Source organism: Castanea sativa, chromosome 11, assembly GCF_040712315.1.
Source record: "Castanea sativa cultivar Marrone di Chiusa Pesio chromosome 11, ASM4071231v1".
NCBI classification, from domain to species: domain Eukaryota; kingdom Viridiplantae; phylum Streptophyta; class Magnoliopsida; order Fagales; family Fagaceae; genus Castanea; species Castanea sativa.
The window spans coordinates 61,881,471-61,903,520 of NC_134023.1; the positions used below are offsets into that span (position 1 = coordinate 61,881,471).

The 22,050-nt window shown below is 34.1% G+C and overlaps 1 protein-coding gene across 1 annotated transcript; it reads right to left on the minus strand.

Annotated features, from left to right (window-relative positions):
- Positions 1-2,300: 2,300 nt before the first annotated feature.
- On the minus strand, positions 2,301-14,738 carry LOC142617717 (uncharacterized). Its single transcript, XM_075790668.1, has 14 exons — positions 14,019-14,738; positions 12,142-12,231; positions 11,536-11,598; positions 10,896-10,982; positions 10,669-10,821; positions 10,417-10,577; positions 9,530-9,764; positions 9,259-9,369; positions 7,371-8,429; positions 7,034-7,279; positions 5,469-5,654; positions 4,182-5,336; positions 3,510-3,848; positions 2,301-3,225 (listed from the first exon to the last, which is right to left on the minus strand). The coding sequence occupies exons 1-14, from the start codon at positions 14,445-14,447 to the stop codon at positions 2,959-2,961; spliced, it is 4,581 nt and encodes a 1,526-aa protein (XP_075646783.1). The 5' UTR covers positions 14,448-14,738; the 3' UTR covers positions 2,301-2,958.
- Positions 14,739-22,050: the final 7,312 nt, after the last annotated feature.

The following is a 22,050-nucleotide window of genomic DNA, read 5'->3' on the forward strand; positions in this document are numbered from 1 at the left end:
TCAAGTATGAACCAGGATCTTGAAATTTCTTCAACTTCATTATTTCTTTGTGAAATGTCAAGCAAATGTTTTGAGATAATAATTTTGTTCCTTTTGCACATAATTCTTGAATTCAAATTATATTTTCTAAACCTTGCCATATGCTTGACAAGAGGAGGTTGGGAAATTTAGGTGAAACTTATCATATCATCGAAAGTGTATTGGCGGTGGTAGCATTCCAAATCTCACCAGGTACTCCATCCCAGTTTCCACTAGACTAACTCTTCATTTATGCATTTCCAAGTTTCAAATCCTTTGAATCTTTTTCCTTTTTTAAAAATTTTTTTTTTCAATAGATTAAGAAATAGTAGGCATCAGCTTAATTTTTTGGTAGTACTCGCTAAAAATTTTCCTTATCATTAATTGTCTTAATATTTTATTTTGTGCATCACATGAACAAGGCCCGATGTTCAGGCTTTCTCAGCTCACCACCAACAAATGCCCTTATTTGGCGTTGGACAGATCTGCCTGTATGTTTCTTCTGATTAGTCCTGGGTAAAAATCCTTAATTTTCAAATAGAAGCATATACAAGTGCAATTCTGTTGTTGAATTTAAAAAAAAAAAGTGAAGCAGTAGTTCCAATGAGAACTATGTGGCTTGCAAGTCATGGAATGAATAAATCCATTCTGAACAGATCATGAACAAAATAGGGGCTAGCTCATTTGTTTCAAACCAGTGCTCTGATTTATCATTATTTTAAAAATAGAAAAACATTCCTGAACAAATCCTTTGTTTGTTAAAAGACTTTCTTCTTCTATTTCACAAACCAATCTTGGCAAATTTTGCTGCTTGATAATGCTGAGTTATATTCCATCTGATACTTACAACGCAGTTTAGAAAGTTGTTGATTTTCATTGCATTTGAATGTAAATCAATGCTTTTCAAAAACTGAAATGGTGCATATATTTTTCTTATTTTACTAAAATGGGGGTAGGGTAATGAAATATTGTATATTTTCTTATTTTCAACTTATGAATGAAATATTTATATTTCATATGCTTAGTTTAAATTCAATTAACATCATCAGATGCAACAAACACACTGCCTGTGGGCGGATGGGGGCTTCTAAGAATCAAACACACTGCCTGCGGATGGATATGGGATCCTAAAGACTCTTTGAGATTTTGGAAACGGCGGTGGACATGAAGATTTGAAGTCCTTGCCAGAGGACATGTTGCTACTTTTGTTTTTCCTCTTCCTAACTACAAACAGCTTGTAGGCTCAGCAAGTCAGTCCTCTTGCCAAGGTTGCTTTCAGTCACCTGTAGGAAGTGTCCAACTCGCTTTTTCACATCAAGAATTTTATTGTCTAATGCTGAGACAATGGTGCCCGAACGAGACAGGGAAAGCTGGCTGTTGACCCAAGATTGCTCAGCTCTTGTTCCTTGAAAAATCAATGCCATTCTTTGAGGCTCTTATGTTACTAACAGCAATTACTAATATCTTTTCTCCAACCGGAAGGTGATCTGTGATTGTCAGGTTCATTCAATTGATTTATTTCTTTATAGACATTCAAAGATTTATGTCTCATGGTGTAAGCTTTGGACCCCTATCAAACATCTTTGCAAACTCTTTTGTGTGTATAATTATACAGTGAAGAACAATGGGGAGAACATTATGGAAGTGACAACCTGATAAAAATTGTAAATTATTGGTCATTTTTATGCTTAAGAACATTATGGAAATGACAACTTGTATTTGTAAGCTTTTGTATAGCTAAGAACATTACAGGAGCACACTTATATGGGTTCCAGCATATGAGTTTGGACCTTAATTATATAAGATTAACAATTCATTTTTTTGTCATTAGTATTTGAAGTGGGACTGTACTCACTTGTAAAGTGTAAACCCAATCCCTATCTTGATCTAAAACATCGGCACTACTCAAATCAAATGAAGATGTAATAGACAAGGGACAGATGGGGTTTAACGAAGGAAAAAAAAAAAATGAACAAGAAGTATTTCACTAAACAGTTATTTGACTTATAAGCCAATGAGAATGCCAGTAAGTGAACCTTGACTTGGAAAATACAGTTTTAATTCTAAAATAAATTAAAGAATTTTTGTATATTTTATATTCTACTTAGAGTGATTTTAAATATAAAAAGACAATGGTGCAACTGTGCAAAACTATCCCAAGTGTCATGTATTTCTTAATTAATAAACCAAGTGACTACTACATGACACTTTCATTAGTAATATGCTACAAAAATTATAGCTAAAAGAGATTAGATTAAATCAATCTGAAAGTATAGAGGGTGTGATTAGAAGTTAGAACAATAATAAATAAATAAAAACCAAGTGTGAGTAGTCAAACATTACATTCTTACATTTTAGTTATTGAAAATACAAAGCCATCTAATTTCATCATCTAAACCACCATCAAAATCTTGAACCTTTTTACAAAAGCACAAACAGAGTGACAGTACAAAATGAGTGTCAAGGATAACATTTCCCATCATTAGTAAGAAAGTAGCACAGTCATACTTGAATCAAATTAGCAACAATATTAGCTAAGCACAAAATTGCCTGAATGTTTTACTTACAATTAGTATTTAGTATAGACAGTAGGAACAGAGAATTTCCTATCTCAAGATACAAAAAATTTCAACAAATTTGGCGCTGTACAGCTGAAACTTACTCTGATGCGACATGCATCTTTTCTTTCTGCCACATGATGCACTTGCTCTTCAGTAGCTAAGTTTAAGAACTTCCAGGCCTATTTTTTGAGTTCCAAGTTTTTCACCTAAACACCAATGAACAACTTGAGACCTAGTCTCTGCAGTTACTAGCTTAATACCTCAGTTTTAGGAAGGCATTGGCCGGTTGCCATGATTGTGATTGACATAAAACTGGACCTCCAGATCATTTAAAATTAGCAAAAAAAGAGGACCCCTGTGAGAAGCACTATTAACTACACTAATCCGTCATATTTTCCTCACTTGAATTGCTTTCAGGTAGCCTATCATTTTCATCATTTCTACTAGCTTCCTTGTCTACCTCCCCAATTGAATGACTCGCAGGCAGAACATCCGCATCTATCTTAGTGTCCTCTTCCATGCTGCTTTCATGTTGCACAGAAGGTGTGTCAGTGTCCATGGCATTGAACCCAATTGTTGAATTTTGTTGATCGTTTTGTCCCGAGTAGGTCATATAATGATCAAATTGATGACTCATGTATCGTTCCTGACATCAAGAAAATTATGAGTCTCAACTTCAGCATTCAGTCAATTGTGCAATTACGGGTAACCAAAACATAAAAGTTAAGAAAAATGTCCAAGGTAACAGATTAAGCCATCACCCTGCGTGGATGCAGGATATAGATTACATTTAAATGTGATAAAAATTTAAGCAATTAAGAATGAAGCATTTCTGCATAACCTAAAGTCAAATTTCTTTCCAAATTGATGCACCAATCATGCACTAATGAGGACAGAAATTTAAAACCAGAAAAAGAAAGGCATACATACCTGATACCTCCAATTAAAAATGCTGATCATCTCCTCAACACCACTGACAAGATGGATAGGTCCAGTGTCTTCAACATGTCGTTCTGTATATGACGTGATCTCATTCAGATTAAGGGCAAGGCAATCAGGTCTCTGAAGCAGAAGCTGAAATGTAGGCTGCAGTTCATAGCATTGTTCGAACAGAGAACGGCGACAAAACACATACAAACCAAGTCGGGCACGAGACATGGCAACAACCAATCTTCTAACATCACGAAGGTGACCAACAAAGCGAGTACGCACAAGAGACAGCAATATAAAATCATTTTGCTGACCTTGAAACTTATCAACAGTTGTAACCTATAGACAAACATTAGTGAAAACAGTTACAAATTAATCTGATAACATAGTGCAGTCCTACTAATATTTTAGAAGAATAATATCTAACCTAGGCAACAACGACAATAAAATAAAACCTCACACAAGGATGGTTATGGTAGTTAATCATGTTCAACATGCACATAGGATATTAAATAAGTGAAACCATCAATTATAAGAGTTCAACAAGGCCTCTGCTCTTGGTAGAGCATGTGTTCGTCCCAAAAAATGTGAAATGTACACATCCTGACCCACAATTTAACTGTTGAGATGCCTGCTAAATATAATGTGAAAGGGGCATGCTTGGCAATTTACCTTGCTGGGTGGACCAATGAAGTCATATGGAACACATCTTCTATTGATAACATCACGGATCAAAAGTTTCTGGCCATTGTAAGTTGTCAAGATGGATATCTTATTTGCTGGGTACCCAAGTAAACGCAAGTACATATAGACACTGACAACATATTCAGCTTCTCCCTCGTTTTGATAAAACCAAGGGGAAGGGGCACTTTCACCTCTACCTTGGTAATCGGGCACATCCACTAACTGATACTCATAGGAGAATCCAGCATTTGCTCTATGGAAGACAGCATCCTCCTTTACGTAAGGAAGGTCACCCAAATCTCTGTACCTCCAGTTGTACAGTTTGGCTATACTTGGCCTGGCTCTACCCTGGGCATTGAGCTCAATATAAGGAATGCCGAGACGAACAAACCTTGTAAATAGACTCTGATCCATGTGGCTATACTTCTGGAAAGCCATGTTCTTCACAACAGGAGGCAACTGGTGATGATCACCAATCAGGATGCAGCGCTTAAGCCGTGCATAACCATCTTCTTGCCTCTGGAGCAACATTGGGATGAAGGTCTCAATCTCCAATATTTGGGCACTTTCTTCCATCAACAAGTTGTCATACTTGAAACCTAGCTGAAGAAAATCCTTCCTCTTGAGTGCCGCATGAGTGCAAGTCATTGCAACAATCTTTGCCTGCTTGGTCATGAGATAATTTGCTCGATCAGCCGTTGACTTGAGCAATTCAAATGCCCTACACTCTTCAAGCTCTTGAAACATGGTCTTAAGATGACGAAAGCACCCCTTAGCTGCTCTCATGTCTTTCTCAAAAGACTCGCCCATAAAAATTGGATGCGGAGTGTCAGAGAAAAATTCCTTGAAGGGAAAGCGGTCTTTAACAAATGTTGGTTTATCTTCATTCTCAGCACAAGCCGCCAAGAATTGTTCCCAGCGTGAGTATACATGAAGCAACCAGAAATATCCAGCAGTTTCGCACGTGTAACCTACATCCTCAGGCAGTTGAAGAGATCTAGCCAACCTCTCCACTTCACCAAGCAGTTCTAACCGTCGGACAAGCATTGCATTCACACGGCCTTGCCTACTAAAATCGAGATCAGTCGCTAGTTCTTGTTCTCCTTGCCCAAGACGGAGTAGATAACGTGCGGGTACATCCCTCTAAAACAATAAACATGTAGATGCATTAAAAACTATCCTACAAGTAGCCAAAGAACCGTACACACTACAAGCTCAAGCATAATCACTATACAAATGGAGAGGAAGGGCAAAGTTATCATCCTGAAGTGGTACCTGCATTATCTTCTCAAAAAGGTCATTCAAAGCCTGATTTGAATGTGTGATTATCAATGTCCGCTGAGAAGGACAATTGTGATAAAGCACATTCAGGATTTGCACAGCTGTATCAGTTTTTCCCGTACCAGGTGGACCCACAACCATAGTTAGTCCAGGCTGAATACCAGAGATGATTGCTCCAATCTGTGCAACAAAAAACACTACAAATACTTAAGTGACACTTTCCAAAAGATGTAAACATGGAAAATGTAAGTAATGATGTTCACACAAACACCAGCACCAATGTTGAAATGAATCCAGAAGCAAAATATGAGAACACAAGAACTAACCTACAGTTGCATATTTTTTTTAGAGTTGAATAACTTTTCCAAAGTAGCAGAAAGATAAGTTTATTCACAAAATTCCTCACAAGACTGCAACAAAAATTGAAGTCAATCATCGAAACAAAGATTTGAGGATCCCAGAAAATGACTTACCACATACATAACCCACAATTTACACTTTACACAAAAAGGTATCTGGATAATGTTTTTCATCCATGTGTGAAACTAAAACAAAAATAAAGAGAGATCTTCCAAGCCAAGAGTCTTATCAACATGGAGTTGAACAAGTTAGCCCCAACATAGAGCTAGAAGCCTAATTACGCACATGAGGTATGCTAGTCTATGTACCTTCTCCATTGGCTATACTACGAAAGGGTATTAAAAATGATTACATGCATAATATCATCCAGTGAAATTAGCATATGTACCATTCACAATACCAGCCATCAATGATCGCAACTCCCAATATGAAAATCCAATGAGAATCCTTGATATTCCAAAATCTTGCATATGTATCATACACTTTCACAAGGTAAAATAAACACAAAAGACAACCAAAATGTCTATAATCAGTAAAAAAAATATCAGATGCCGTGTCTAAATCATAAATTGCTTGAACATAAAGATGAATTTCAAAGCTAAAACTCTGGTAGCAGAAACTTCAGTCATACAACCATGATAAACAGATGACCAATTCAGTCAATAAAAAGAGAGCAAATTCAGCCCAGGAGAAGATTAAAGTCCATTTACTTTCTTACTTCTCATTTCTCTTTCCTGTTAGAAGGAAAAACTCACATAGCCTGGGGTTGGATACTTAAGCTAGGTCCTCTCATAAGCCCTAGTAACTGTTAGTGTGGTTCAGTACTGTTTCTTTCCAATCAAAATGTTCAGGGGGTGAATTGCCCTCTCTTCCCCATCTGATCATCCCTATTTAGATACTACTATTAATCTAATTAGAACAGGACAGTAAAGGGCTAACTATGACTTTATTGTCTAACATAATAATCAAGTTTAAACCAAGATACAAGTTGCATATAATTATATAAAGGCCCACTGAATGATCAAATTTGTTAACAAATTTGCCAATTCAATCTTAAATTCATGCAGCCAATGGGATAAGTACCAATTATATAAGGATTACAATAAATAGGCAGAGGACTTTGGATCAGCAGAAAGGATTTAACACAAATAAGCATGAAAAATAATTCAGTGCAATTGAAAAAAATAGTTGCATAGCACCTGTGTAGGTGTAAATCTAACTGAGTTCTGTTTTGGCTGATCTTGGGGATAAGGACCTGGGTCAGGAGGAGTGTATGCCTCCACAATGAGTGTATCCTCCATATTGACACCATCTGCTGAATCAACACCAGATATCTTATTCCCAGTAAGTGCATGACTACCACCTTTCTGCGTCTTGGGAAGCCTAATTCGAAAAGGAGGCATCGGCTGCAAGTTTTCGCTGCCATCTGTATTTATAAAACAAACCTAAAAGAAGAGAAGAAAGTTAGTTTTTAAGTGACATTATTTTTATTGATTATACATAAAACATCAAAAGAAAAGGCAAACAATAGCAAACCTGATAATCCGGAAAACTGTCTTTCAAATGGTCAGCATCAAGAAAAGTATCTTTGAAATCTACCATTTCCAAAAGATCAGGCATGTTAGTCCATTGTGCTGCAGAAGGATTCCCATAGCCCAAAAATACATTGTGCAGCCAATCAGGAACAATACAATATTCATTCATAAGATCTCTTATAGACTCTAAAATTGCTTTGAAATTGTTTTCTTTTGGCTTCCTCCTCATCAATATATTGAATGTCCCGTAAACATCGTCTGCACCTTTCTCTGCAATATTGCTGACATCCATGTGGTATTGCGCTGTATCTAAAGCAATAGTTACAGTTCTCAGTTCCCCTTTTGGAGGCTTCCACTCATCTCTTTTAATTCTTCCTGTGAAATCATTCATGAGAGTTCCCTCCTCATCACGAACCTCAATAATCTCACATCCCCTCACATACTGAAGTCCAAGCCTTTGTGGCACACTTGCCTTGGCAGCTTCTTCAGCACTTAGAGGCTCAAATGAAGGGCGAATTGAAAGTAAAAACAGAACATCGTGCTCTTTAAGGGCATTCCACTCTGATCTTATTTGTGCTTTATAACTGGAAATGCTAAAAGTCACGTCTGCAGTAACAGATGACGGCTTGACTTCTCCAATGTTCGGCTGTTTTACCTCGGTGATCTTAAATTCTTTAACTGGCACAGCCATTCTTGACCAACCGCGAAAAGCAGTTTCTCCTTCATTATTGATGTAGGCAAGGAGATGTGGTACAGCTTCCTGAATATCCTCACGTATCTCATATGTTGATTCAAGACGGAAGAGATTAAAATTTCGCAGAAGATAATCATGAAGCGTTAAGAATTGTAAATTAAGTTTTGGAAGAGCTAGACAACCCTCGCCAGAGTAATTTATGCTTGGTACAAGGCTTTCATCCCACATAATTTGCTCATTTGGGTAGAGTGGGAGAGCATTTATGGCTTCTTTTTGAGATTGTTGTTTCTCAAAAAAGGAGACCATGACTTCAATAAGAAAATCAACCCTTTCCGACCAGGGATCTTCCTCTGAGATCAGTTTGAGCTGCAAAAAGGGATCATGTCAGCTAGTGTCCAAAAATCATACAGTTTTTAAAACAATATCTTTATACATAAACACAGTCACACACACTGGGAGAAAGCATGAGAGGGGAGAGTACATTAAGAAAGAATATTACAGCCAAATGGTTTTATGACATGATTTTAAACTAGTGCAACACAAGATGAATGGCAGCATCAGTATACCAGATTTGCCCCAGACAGAATTACAGAAGAATAACTTTCTCTTGAGTCTGCAAGGGACAATATAGGGACTTTCATGTACAAAAAAAATTATTAAAATTTAATTCATTTCTAAAACCCAATGGCAGTTAAAGCCAGAAATTTTTAATATAGTTACAATACTACATGCAGAATCATTAACGTAAAGGCCTTCACAGGATAAATCCCAGAACTTCTTGTTCTAAACAAGTACTTATAATCAACTTACCACTCAGCAGAGACATTAAAGATTATATTATTAATTTGCATCCCCCTTCCCCAACCCAGCCCAAAAAAAAAAAAAAAAAAGAGAAAGAAAACCTTATCAAATTTCTCATACACTCCTAAAAAAAAAAAAAAAACATCTAGTTCTTCTCAGTACTGTGCTAACTGATGGTAGAATTTTACGACTTGTGATTTTAGAGGTAAAAGAGTGATAATTCTTGGGAGCCAACAGCAACAAAAATGACCTTTGCATAAACAGTTGTGCAAGAGAAGAGGAAGCACTAACAAACTCCACATGAAGATCAACAAGAACTCATTCTGGTCCTAGGCATGAGATCAAAAGGACTATCAACATAAGGCAACGTGTAATCAATCATTCATTTACAAACCTTGTGGCAAACCAAATCCCTCAAATCCATAGGAGGAAGCTCAGACAACTTCTTAGAGAGATCAGCCCGCTTGTTAATTGCACCAATGTTAGCCAGTGCAAGTTCTCGCAACTACAAGCACATGGAAAGAAAGTTGAGACATTTATCAAATTGAATTAAACAATAATCAGAGCAGTAATGGTGATAACAACTAATTGTTCCTTAATATTAACATCATAAGCAGCGACATTTTCAATTCAAAACATTTATAAATGCCTGCTGAGACACGGACCTTGGGGATCTTCTTGAATGCAAGCAGTTGAAAAGATTGGAAGCGGTCATAATGAGACTGCAGCACCTCATCATCTGTCAGTTGAGTCCCAACATGATCATTAATCTCAAATTTCTCATAGAACTGCAGCAAGTCGACCAGTTGTGCAAAGAGTTTCCCCTTCTCATGTTTGTAGAGTGCACTCAGATGGCACTTGGCAACAACAGCCACATCAGCAACAAGAGGTCTCAGGTACCTGTATGCCCCAGAATAGAGAAAATGTTTTGAAAAAAAGAGAATAAAGTTATTCCCACAAAAAAAAAAATGATAAATAGAACTCGAGAAGAAAAAATAATGATAAAACATAGCATGAGTAAATAAGTTGACCAAAGGATTCCACCATTCACGGATCATAAAAGCATATAATTTCACTTGGAAAAATCTATTCCAAGGAAGATCTAGTATGTGATAAAATAATCACCAAAATCTAAAGAAACCAATGTAAAAAAATGTGGGGAACAGGAACTAGTTGTATAGTATCATTTTGGATTTTAAGATTATTCTCCACATATAGGCAAGATTGAAGAACAAAACACTAAGATCTCAACTTTAAAAACATAAAAACCAAGGAAACTATTATAGATTAGAACAGAAAAAAGTCCCATTTCATCTTTCTACTTGCTAAACTTAATTAAGTGTAATTTCAAACTAAATTTACCATTAAAAAAACACAGAAAGCAATTGAATTGACTCTATGAAACATTGAACAGAATTACTACTTGTAAGACCCAATGCAAAAGACCACTCATAAAGAGAACTAATGAAGGATGCTAGCAATTGAGTTGACGTGCACTCCACATCTTCAAAAGGGAGTGTGGAAAATGATAAGAAAAAAAAGTGCACTTTACCTCCTTGTTGGCAGTTGGCTCAAGAGATCAATAAGAAATTCCATAAACCTCTCACAGTACAAAACACAAGCATCGTCAACTTGCTTCAAACCATAAGCATCAATTATTTTATTATCTTCATTAACATGTTGTTCCCAGGAAAAAACCGTTGAATCCAGTACCTGGTACAAATTGATAAACTTAAACATAAATGCCTTGCGCACCATAGTTATAGATGAAACAATTACTTCATAGTTTATTGTACTATAAAACCTCCAGAAATTCTTCAATAAGATTTCTCAAGAATTTCACTTCAAGCTTAGTTGACGGGTCAAAAAGCTCTCCTCGCTTTGTTGCCTCCTTAGCTTCTCTCTTTATCATTCTTTTCCATTTCTTGATCAATTCCTGATTAAGACAAAGCTCCATCTACAGAGAAGAGAAGCAGATATTTAAGAAATTCCAACCACTATGGAAACAGATTAAGAAAAAGCATGTCATACCTGAAAACGACCATATGACAAACTGTGCCAGGATTGCAAACTTGCTAATCTCAACACAGTCTCACTGACAACCTCATCTCCCAAGCTCTGTTACACAACGTATAAATCAACAGACAAACAACTAAACAAGAACTCATTTATGTGCAAGAATGAATTGTACAATATAAGTTTATAGACCCAGGCATATGTATACATACCAAATGTATGACTGCATTGAGCATGTAACAACGTCTGGACATACTTGAGTTTAGATGACTTTCAATTATTTCTTATCATAAGGGCAATAAACGTTATGGAGCTCTACTTAGGAAGAATCAAATACAGGTAAATTTTAAGTGAGTGTCTGAAGTTTATTTCTTTCCACTGAGAATTTAGAAGTGCGAAAAACTAACCATCAGAAACTTAATCATTCTAACTTCATAAGACAATGAAATGTAAATTAAAAAAAAAAAAAAAAAATGGAAGCATTGATATAATGAGATATAAATAATATAGAGAATGACAGTGTTAATTAAGCAAATTAAAAGGTTTAGGAGAAATGCATATATGGAGCACATAATAGGTTAGAGACATCCAACAAGTGATTGTTTCTAACATCTAAATGCATTTGATCAAAGCATAAAGTAGGATGCTAGCATACCTGAAAGGCATTGATCATGAAAACCAAGTAATTCGTCTTCTCGGCAATGCTTAATTCTATTCCCTACAGTTACATTTGACATATAAGAGATTCAGATACATCAACAGTGCATCAAGTTCATCAGATAATCAGATCATATGTTTAAAAGTAAACCTACCTTCATAGAAGTTCTTTTAAAAAGCAAAATTCATAACTGCCTTTTCTTTTGACAAGTAATAAATTATATCCGGAATAAATCAACAAGTACATGGACTATAATAGTTGAGAACATAATAAAACCGCCTTTGGAGATGTCATACATTAAACAAGACATCTACAAGTTTGTAAATTCTCAAAGAGATAGACAATTTAATCAGAGGTTTCATTAGAAATCATGCTAGTTTATGACCATTACACATTCAAACAAAGTGAGCATATATTATGGGAGTGCACATACTAAATAATCCTTCTAAACCCAAAACAGATAATGTAAAAACCAGTCTCATCATGATAGACACAAAAACCCAACAAACATGCTGCAAAAATTCATAAGCAAACAAGACAACTACAAAAGTCCTTATAATGAAAGGACCAAAATACAACCATAGAAAGAAAAAGTAGACAAACCTCCTTCAGCCGAAGAACCCTCTCAAGGAATCCCTTAAAAATGTCTTTTCGATCATAAAAGCATACCCAAGCTGCCACATTCTCCCGAAACTGCAAGTTTTCCACATAAAAAAACTGTGATTTCAGAAGCTCATCATAACTATCCATCCACTTCAAAATCAATACCCCATCACCACATTAACAAAACAGAACACCAAAAACCTCATGCTTCTACAACTAAAGTGTCACAAAACTATTACACCAGATTAGACTGAGTCTTTTATCTGCTTCTTTTAATAGAATAAAAAAGTGCATATTACAGTATTATACACACATGCTTATAGCTTCTTTTTTATTGGTAAATTACACATGCAAACAACATAGCTGTTATATGGCCCACAAAGCATCTGTCATTTGCAGGAAGATTACAATTGCTTCAATCTGTCTTGCATGGAATTCAGGTATATTGGACCAGTATTTTTATTCTCCTTACAAAAATTGTGAAAATCATTCCTCTAGGGCTTCTTGTGGAAGGGCACCAATAAGTGATGACTCATCTTTAGGGGCAAACGAGGATTGGAATTTGGTGTGTGCCCCAAAAAGAGAGGGAAGATTAGCTTTAAAGAAAGTAGTTTAATGGAATAAGGAAGAAATTCTAAAGCACATTTGGAATATTTTTGTTAAAGCTGGTTCCATATGAATTCAATGGGTTTTGAGTATCTGTTAAGGAATAGAAGATTTTGGGTTGTCATATACCTTGTGATGCATCATGGGGTTGGAGAAAAAATGGAAATTACTTCTTAGAGAGCTAGCTAGGCATTTACAAAAACATAGAATTGAGCAGGGAGGAGATGTTTTTGTGTTGCTAGATAACTCGTGCACAGATGGTCCTTTGTTTCCTAAATATGGTTTCAGAGTTGTTTATGACACTGGCAGCAACGTCAATTTTCAAATCTCCAGTGTTTTATCTGATGAATAATTGGCGCTGGGTGCAAGCTAAATCTGATATTCTGGTTGAAATTGAAGTTAAAGTGTTCAAGGTGAGCTTGGGAAGAGGGATTCTGTTGCATGGCCTGTCTCCAAATCCAGTGTCGTCAATTGTAAAAATATGTGGGAAGCTATCAGGTCTAAACTTCCAGTTGTGGATTGGTGGAGTATGGTCTAGCACTCTTTTAGTATTCTTCCAAGACACATATATAAGCTAGCTGACCTTAGAAATAGGCTTAGCACTTGAGATGGACTCCTCAGTTTCCGCTATCAAGGCGATTCTCTCTGTGTTTTCTGTGAGGGGTACATTGGGAGCAGGGATCACTTATTTATTGAGTGCTCTTTTACCAAAAGAATATGGCATCATATTGAAGGCAATCCAGGTACAATATTTTTCAACAAGCTGTCAGTACTTCAAATCAGTAAAAGGGTCTCAAATCAGTAACCTGCAAAGTAGCCTGGTCTCTGGCATTGTATAACGGTGTTACCAAATCAAAAGAAAGCCTTTATCAAGCTATTAAATGGGATGCAAAAATCAGAACTTTTTATACCTCATTGCATAACAAAACTTTGTTTTCTTTTTTTTTTAATAACTACGAAACCTTTCTAAAGAAGAGCCCTTTGGACTCGCGTCTAATCATTAACACCTATAAGCAACCGACCCCACTCACCAGAACTAGTTACTGTGTAATCCAAGTGCATTATTTACTCTTGACGGGCTACGCAGTTAATACAGTTTTAATGAGTGTAAAGGGTAGTTTTAGCTAAAGATTTTGAGTTTCACACTTCAAAGTGTTCTAACTATGCTGTGCTTGGTAAAATCTCAAGCTCATTCATACAATTATAAACTAAATTAATAAAAATAAAAACTTTACACTTTGTATATGAACTTCAAAACAATTATATTTTACCTTCTCATTGACCATGAGAATCATCGACATGACGTGCTCGAACGACGCGGTATCGGGGTCGAAATTGGGCCAGAGGTAGTTCTCCAAATACTGACTCACCTCCAAAATCATCACCCTCTGCAACGGCACTGGCTTTCTCCCTCCTTTGACCAGCAACTCCGTCTTGTAAATCTCCTTCACCAGCTCCGGATCGAACCGCTTCTCACCGCCGGAGTCTTTACCTCCTCCGGCAGCTTTCGACCAGTTATCCTCCGCGATCTTCGTGAGCCGGTCCCGCTGAATCTCCGACAGCGTAATCGTGCTCGGCAGCGCAGACTCCACCGGCTTCTCCGCCGCCGGCTGCGTCGTCGACGACGTTGGATCCACCGGGTACTCCGCCACCCTGTGCCGCTTGAAATCGTACGCGCCGGTTCCGTACACTTTCGTCATTGCGAGCAATTCGAGAGAGTAATCAAGGTGGTTTTGAAATTAGGGTTCTTTTTTTTTTTTTTTGGAATTTGGGTGATAAACCCTAACCCTAACCCTAGAGAGAGAATTGGGTTTTTTTTTTGGGTTTTTTTTTCAAAACTCAATAATTTGATAACGTTATTAGAGGCGGTGAAGGAAAAACCCAACGGGCAAAAACTCGGGTTTGTTTGTTGAGATGGGCTTAACCCGGTTCGTTTTCTTTTCTATTTCTAGAGAGAAGGTGGGGGGGGGCCATTAAACCCGACCCAACCCAATATCTTGGATGAGGCTTTTATTTTTGGGCTCTAGTTGAGTCAAATGTTGACATAGGGTTTTGTTGAAGAACTTTGTGGATTTTGAGTAGTTTATTTGTATTCTGACTTCTATTTAAAAAAAAAAAATTTTGAAATAACGTTTACTTCAATTTTCTAACCCAAAAAAAAATTTCTTATATTTAAAAGAAAAAACCATGTTAATTTTTATAAATTAAAAAAAAAAATCATTATCCCATATTTTCATGTAGTTTTTGTTTTTATTTGCTTTTTATGAGATTATTCCATGTAGTTAAAAGAATATCCAACTATTTACTACTCTTTTCCACTTATCTAAGTAAAATTATTAAATTTTAGCTTAAATGGTTTGAAAACCCCTTAACATCAAAGTTCTCAAAAAATATAGTTTTTAGCAGCTTAAAAACCTACTTTATCTATTTTAACAATTCACTTTATAATATACCCAACACCAAAAATTCTATTTTGACATTTAATTTATTAAAATAATATAAACAATACAATAAAATAATATATCCCAACACAATACACAATAACTTTAGCCACAACAACCACCACATCAACCACGATCAGACACTGTCATAGCCACCAAAACCACCGCACAAGCCACCACCAACATCACTCACAACCGCAACCCCTAACCACCACAATCACAACAAATTGCAACCCACCACATCCAAAATAAATTAATCACCCAAAACCATCATCTTTGCCACCCACAACCTGCAAATCGAAACCCCACCGCCGAATCAATCAACCCACACCCACAACCTAAAGCCACCCCTTTCAACTAACACCCCTAACTTAGCTAAACCACCCAAAGTTGCTGAAACCCAACAAAACCACCCAAAGCTACCAAATTGTAACCTCAGTGAGAAAGAGGGAGACTAAGAGGCATAGAGAAAGGGAGAGATGGAGAGTGAGAAAGAAAAAGAGAGACCTAGCATGAGAGAGAGAGAGAGAGGCTACAACTTTTTAGATTTAGCACCTTTGATGTAGAGCATGTTTTGATGTGAATGCTCGCAAATATAGTTGTTAGTATCATACGATATGTATAGTATCGTATGCAAAAAGTTTATGTATCGTCAGTGCTCATGAATCATCCGATACATAAATATGTATCATATGAATCGTATCGTATTGGTGAATCGATACGTACGATACATAGACACGGGGGTTTAAAATGAGTTTTTTTGTTAAAATTTGTGATTTTATTTTATTTAAATAAGTTGTTAGACTTTTTTAACACAAAATTATTGGGAAACTTAATTGAATCTAATAAAATAGCAAGTCCATGAGTTTTTTTTTTCCTCCCCTCTCTTTCTTCTATAAAATTTAAACTATACTCATAACACTCCCTTTCATATGTGCAAATTTATTTTCTATGCTATTAATATTATATTAAATGAAAATATAATTATTTTTATTTTTTTATTATTATTATGAGTCTATAAAGTTAGAATGCGAAGAAAAAATATAATGAATAAATTATTAGAATAAAAAAAAATAGTAAATGTTGATAATAATGAAGAAAATTTCTGTGAAAAAATAATTTTGTAAGATGCTGATGATAACATTGACTTAGATGGAATTGATTAGCCAAGATTATGAAAAGATATTATTATTTTGGTTCATATATCATGTATTATCACTTTTAAGTTTAATAAATTTGAACATGCATGTTATAAACATAAGTTAATTTGATTTATTTAGTTAGCTTTGTTAAATTTTATTACATAAGTAATGATTAAATTGGTCATTAGTTAAATATATTTTGAATTTATAATGAATATACATTTTATATATGTATATCTATAATTATTTTATAATTTTATTAGGTGTTTGTGTATCTTATGATACACAATTCGATACAATACACGAAACAGAAAAATCAAAAATTGATTCACAATACGATTCACGATTTGACAACTATGCTCTCAAATAGTAGTATAGATTATCTAAATAAAACTCTTCAATTTTAGGTAAATCTAAATAAACAGTTTTTTTTTTTTTCACAACATTTCTCCATATCCCATAAAATTAGGTAGACTTCTTCTTAAACTTTCTAAGTTTTTTTTTTTTTTATAATCAACCTGGGCTTATTTCTAATAGAGTTAAACACGTGTGAAAAAAGAAAAATGTGAGAGAGAGAAACAAAAAAGGAGAGAGATTTTATAGGTAACCTAAAATTTTAAATTTTAAAACTTAATAAGGCTCCGCTTGGGAGTTCTTAAGGAAAGGGAATGGAATGGAATGAAATGATCATAAGGGAATGGAAATGAATGGAATGGACTGGAATGTATTTAAGGAAGGGAAAGGAATGGAAAAGAATGGAATGGAATGGAATTAAGTAATCTTGATTGGATGTTTTAAAATAAAGGAATGGAAAGGAATGAAAATGAATAGAATGTAAAGTGATCTTATTTGGAAGTAACATGGAGGGAATGAAATGAAATCATTTTATGACAATATTACTATTAGACCCCTATTTTAAAATAAAGGGTTGAATATATAGGGGTATTTTGGGAGTTTTAATAAAAAATCATTAAATCTAATTCAATTCCCTCCCATTCCTCCCAATTTCGGGGGGAATGAAAATTTGAGGTTTTAAGGGAATAGAGAGGAATGAGTGTTCTCTCCAATCCATTCCATTCCCTCCCACTTAAACTCCCAAACAAGGGAATAGACTTTCTATTCCCTCCATTAAAACTCCCAAATAAAGGAAGGGAAGAATATTCTAAAATTATTCTTTTCATTCCATTCCATTCCATTCTATTCCCTCCTCCCAAGCGGAGAGAAGTTGAAAAGAGTAGTGGATAACTGGTTTTTTTTTTACTACATGGGATAATCTCATAAAAATACAAATAAAAATAAAAACTACATGAAAATATGGGATAAGGATATGTTTTAAAAAAATTAACATGGTTTTTTTTAAAATATAGGAACCTAGGTTTTTTTGTTTGGTTAGAAGATTGGAATGAACGTTATTCCAATTTTAAATAAAATAAAATAATATAGAAAAGCCTCTGAGCACGTGCTTAGAGACTAGTGATTATTAAAAAATATAGGTTAAAGTGCAGACTATACCTCTAAAATTTAGGAGTTTTTGGGTTTTATTCCTTAAAATTATTTTTTATTTACATTAGTAGCGCCCTCATCCATATTTTCCATTAATTACTGCATAAACCTATGCATGTTTAATTCATCCAATAAAACAATGCCATAACATTTTTGTAGCCTAAAAAAGATTTGAATAATTAAAACAAAAATGACTTGGCATAATGAAATGATGTGGTATCATTTTATTAGACAAACTAAATAGAAAATATGAATGGAAGAGCTGCTAATGCAAATGGAATATAACTTTAGGGGATAAAATCTATATTCTGAAATTTAAGAAGTAAAATCCAAAGACCTAAACTTGAAGGGTGTAGTTTGCACTTTAGAAAATATAATTGTTGGTAAATTTTTCTAAAATGTGTGACAAAAAGTTCAAAACTAGTTTTTTTTTTTTTTTCAAGAGTTAAAAGTTACTTTATTTAAAAAAATAATAATTTAAAGTTATTTTTCAAAACACAATTTCAACTTAATTAGTTGAATCTGAAGTAAAATCAATTTTGTATTCTTCAAAAGTCTTGTAACTCAACTACATTTATTAATGTTTCCAACGGGGATATCTAAGATTTAATTCCTCCTCTCCCATTGTTATAACTATTACATTATAAAAAATTTTAAAAACAAAAGCACTTAAAACCAATTTTAATTTTAATAAGAGTGCAAGAATCCTAAACTGTTTCAAAATAGTGATTATGAGATAATGAATGATGCCTAACCTTTAAACAATCTTTTCTTAAAATTCTTATAAAAATTATTATAAGTTTAGGAAAACAACTTTAAAATGATAAAATCTCAAGCTTAGTAATGAGTCTAAAAGGTCAAACATAATTATTTCAAATAAAAAAACACAAAGATCAAATTTGCAACCTCAAAGTCCAACCAATAGGATCAAATTCAAAAACTCTATTTGAAAACCTACGAAGTGTTAACTAGGATTATTAAAGTGAACGTTAATATTGTTCAGAGAGATGGGAAGTCAATGCTGACTATTATATCTCATGACATTGTAGGCAAAAGCAATTGTATTGAAATTCAATGGATATAATTAAACTCACTCTTCAAATGTGGTTAGAAGCACGGGCTATAAGGAAGACTATTGAATTGACAATGCCCATAAACTTTGAAAATGTGATCACTCAAAATAAAAATAAAATAAAAAATAAAACTCAATAGTAAATGAAAAAAAATTTAATACATGGGTTCCAGCTAGCTCAACTGGTAAAGTTTTTTATGGTTGAATAAGAGATCAGGAGAAGATGTCATAAGTTGAAACATTCTCAAAAAAAAAAAAAAAAAAATCAATACTTTACTCAATGAATTAGCACTAACAAATTCAAGAGTTTTAATTTATATTACTCAATGAATTAGCACTAACGAATTCAAGATTAGCTTTTGCATATAGAATCACAAATCAAGGTCATGCATGTGTGAAATTTAATATAAAATGATAAATATTAAAAATTGTAAAGTTGTTATTTACAACTATTTTGTGTTGGCTTTAATTCCGTGCCAAATTTAATTATAATTTTATTCAATCATTTTTCCTTGTATTTATGTGGGGTTTTTAATTGTGAGGGTTGTGTGTGAGAGAGTGTGAAGACTCAAGTTTATATTAAAGAACAAGTGGATTTCGCGAGAAGCTAACCTGCGAAGTAGCCACGTGCAGAGCACATGACTGGAATGCAAAGAGTTATGACAGTCTGGAGTTTTCGCGAATGTCTCGCGGGTAAGGCATTCCCGCGAAATACTTGTGAAACATTCTGTTTGGCTATTTTGTCGTGTTTATTTTACCAAGTCTTTACCCACACTATATAAATCCTCATTACCCACATATTGTAAAAAATGCTTTTCAGAGAGAAAACCCTAGAAATCACTTTTGAGGGTTAGAGATTGTTATACCCACAATCATCTACACATTTCCTTGTGGTTTTCCTCTACTCCTACTTCTCCATATCCAAATCCTTGAGAGGTTGATAGCCCAAACACTTACCACACCCAATTTGGGTGTAAAGTGGGGTTTTGGTGCTGCTGGGAAGCATTGGAAGATTTCAATTGTTGGCGGATCTAATAGGGCTGAATTGCGTGATCCGAGAAAGTTAGAGAAGACAAGGTTCCGAAAAGCCAGTTGGTAACAGGAGCTTGGAGGGCTCAAATACATGGGGTAGACTAGGCTTGGAGGATCTTTTGTTATTCGTGCACTCCAACTTATTCTCTAGTGAATCGATTTACCACTTGGAGGGCGGCGAAGAGGTTTTTCGCTGAGTTCTTCGGTTTCCTCTTCGATAACACGTCTCGGTGTTATCTTGTGTTTGCATCCTTCTTCCATACTCTCTTGGCTTTTATTTTATTGTTGGTATTTGATAAATATGGCTTAGAATAGCTTTATCGGTTGTTTGCACGCATTTATTCTTATTTCGCACTTAGTTTAAGTTAGAGTAAAAACAACCAAATTGTAACTTTTAATTGGAGGTCTAAACAAGCTCTTGTGTATTCACACAAAATCGAGCTTTCAAAAATAAAATTACTTATTTAATTTTTTGAAACTTAGATAATTACATAAATCCATAAAAATAAAATATAAAGTAAAAAATAACCAATCAAGAGATTCAATTTCTATTTATAAATAAACAACCAAGAATATTACAAAGAAAGTTCATAACATAAAAAATAGACAAAAATGGCAATAAAGTGTTTAAGATATATTCCACACCCAATACTAATAATAATAAAAGAATTATTTGCTCCCTAATTTGGGACAAAATGTATCAACACTAGAGTCTTAAATCACAATAGGATCTTAAATCACAATATGTCATATCCTACGGATATTAAAATATAAATAATTTTTATTATCTTTTAGTAATCATTATGATTATATTTCAAAAGAAACTAGGTGCAAACAGTTTATGTTTGTTATGTTTATACATAATAATTATTAGTTTTTATTCTCATAATAATTATGTAAAAATGCAAAACTTATCCTCTAAATTTCACCAAAATTTATTTCAGACCTCTAATTTTACTTTTATTCAATCGAGTCCTTTAAGTTTCAAAATTATTCAATTAAGACCTTTTGCTGGCCTCCGTTAGGAATTCGTTATTAATTGTTCATTTCTTTGAATTTATATAATAAAATATCCAACTAATTAAATAAATTATTTTTAAACAAAAAGAATTAGAACACAAACAAATAAAAACATTAAAAAAATTGTATTAACAAATTCTACAAAAATGTGAAATGGATTGTTGGATGTACTCTATCAACAAAAACTTTCACAAACGCTGCACCCATAGTGACAGCAATGGTATCATCCATTTTTTTAGGGTTACTACTTTCCCTATGACCCTCAACATCACAGTGGTGTGGAATCAGTTTATTATCTCTAAAAAAAAGGAGTTAACGACAAATTTATCAACTATTTTTCTGACGATCCTTTGGTTATCTTTCAGCAAATACTATTAGCATGCCCTCTATTAACCAAGTATCCCGAGTGGAAGAATCCATCTTTTTAAGTCCAAATAAAGGTTTTAAGTTAGTCTTCACCATATCTATTGCTAATTCTTTTGAAATAGTTTACATAGCTTTTTTTAAACTCTTTTTTAAAAATAAAATTCACAACTTTTTTTTTATCCATATTGGCTACTGCTACTCTTTTTTGTTGAAATGTTTACTCTTATTTTAATAATCATTATATTTTTAAAAATACATTAGGTCAAATAATTTATGTTTGTTATGTTTAAACATAATAATTTTTACTTTTTTCTCATAAAGTTCCGTTAGAGCAAGTTTTTCAAAAAATAATTATAAAAAATATAAAAAATTTGTTGTTAATGTTTTAATTATTTTTAAATTGTTGTTATTGCTATTGGTTTTATGTTATTGATATCATTTTTTTATCGGCAAATTACAACTTACACACTTATGGTTTGACTGAAATTTAAGTTGCCTATTTGTGGTTTGGAATTTGACAATTTATCCACCTGAGAAGAATATGAGGTTGTTTTCATATTCTTTACTCTAATTGCAATGACTCCTCAATTTTTTTTTTGGTAGAGATATAATGATACATATTTATTTTCAAAATGCAGATTATAAATGTAAGCGCACAATTGCACCTGGACCCAAAGACAACTACGGGCTCAGGCCCAATGAGCCTTAGACAATAAAATTTGTAGAG

What these genes read in the sequence shown, in the direction of transcription:
- LOC142617717 (XM_075790668.1), bottom strand. Translation starts at nt 14,447, where the DNA reads ATGACGAAAGTGTACGGAACCGGCGCGTACGATTTCAAGCGGCACAGG. An exon ending in AGCCAACTGCCAACAAGGAG is followed by an intron (nt 9,765 to 10,416) that starts GTAAAGTGCACT and finishes TGGGGCATACAG; the next exon opens with GTACCTGAGACCTCTTGTTG. An exon ending in GGGATTTGGTTTGCCACAAG is followed by an intron (nt 8,430 to 9,258) that starts GTTTGTAAATGA and finishes CCCTTTTTGCAG; the next exon opens with CTCAAACTGATCTCAGAGGA.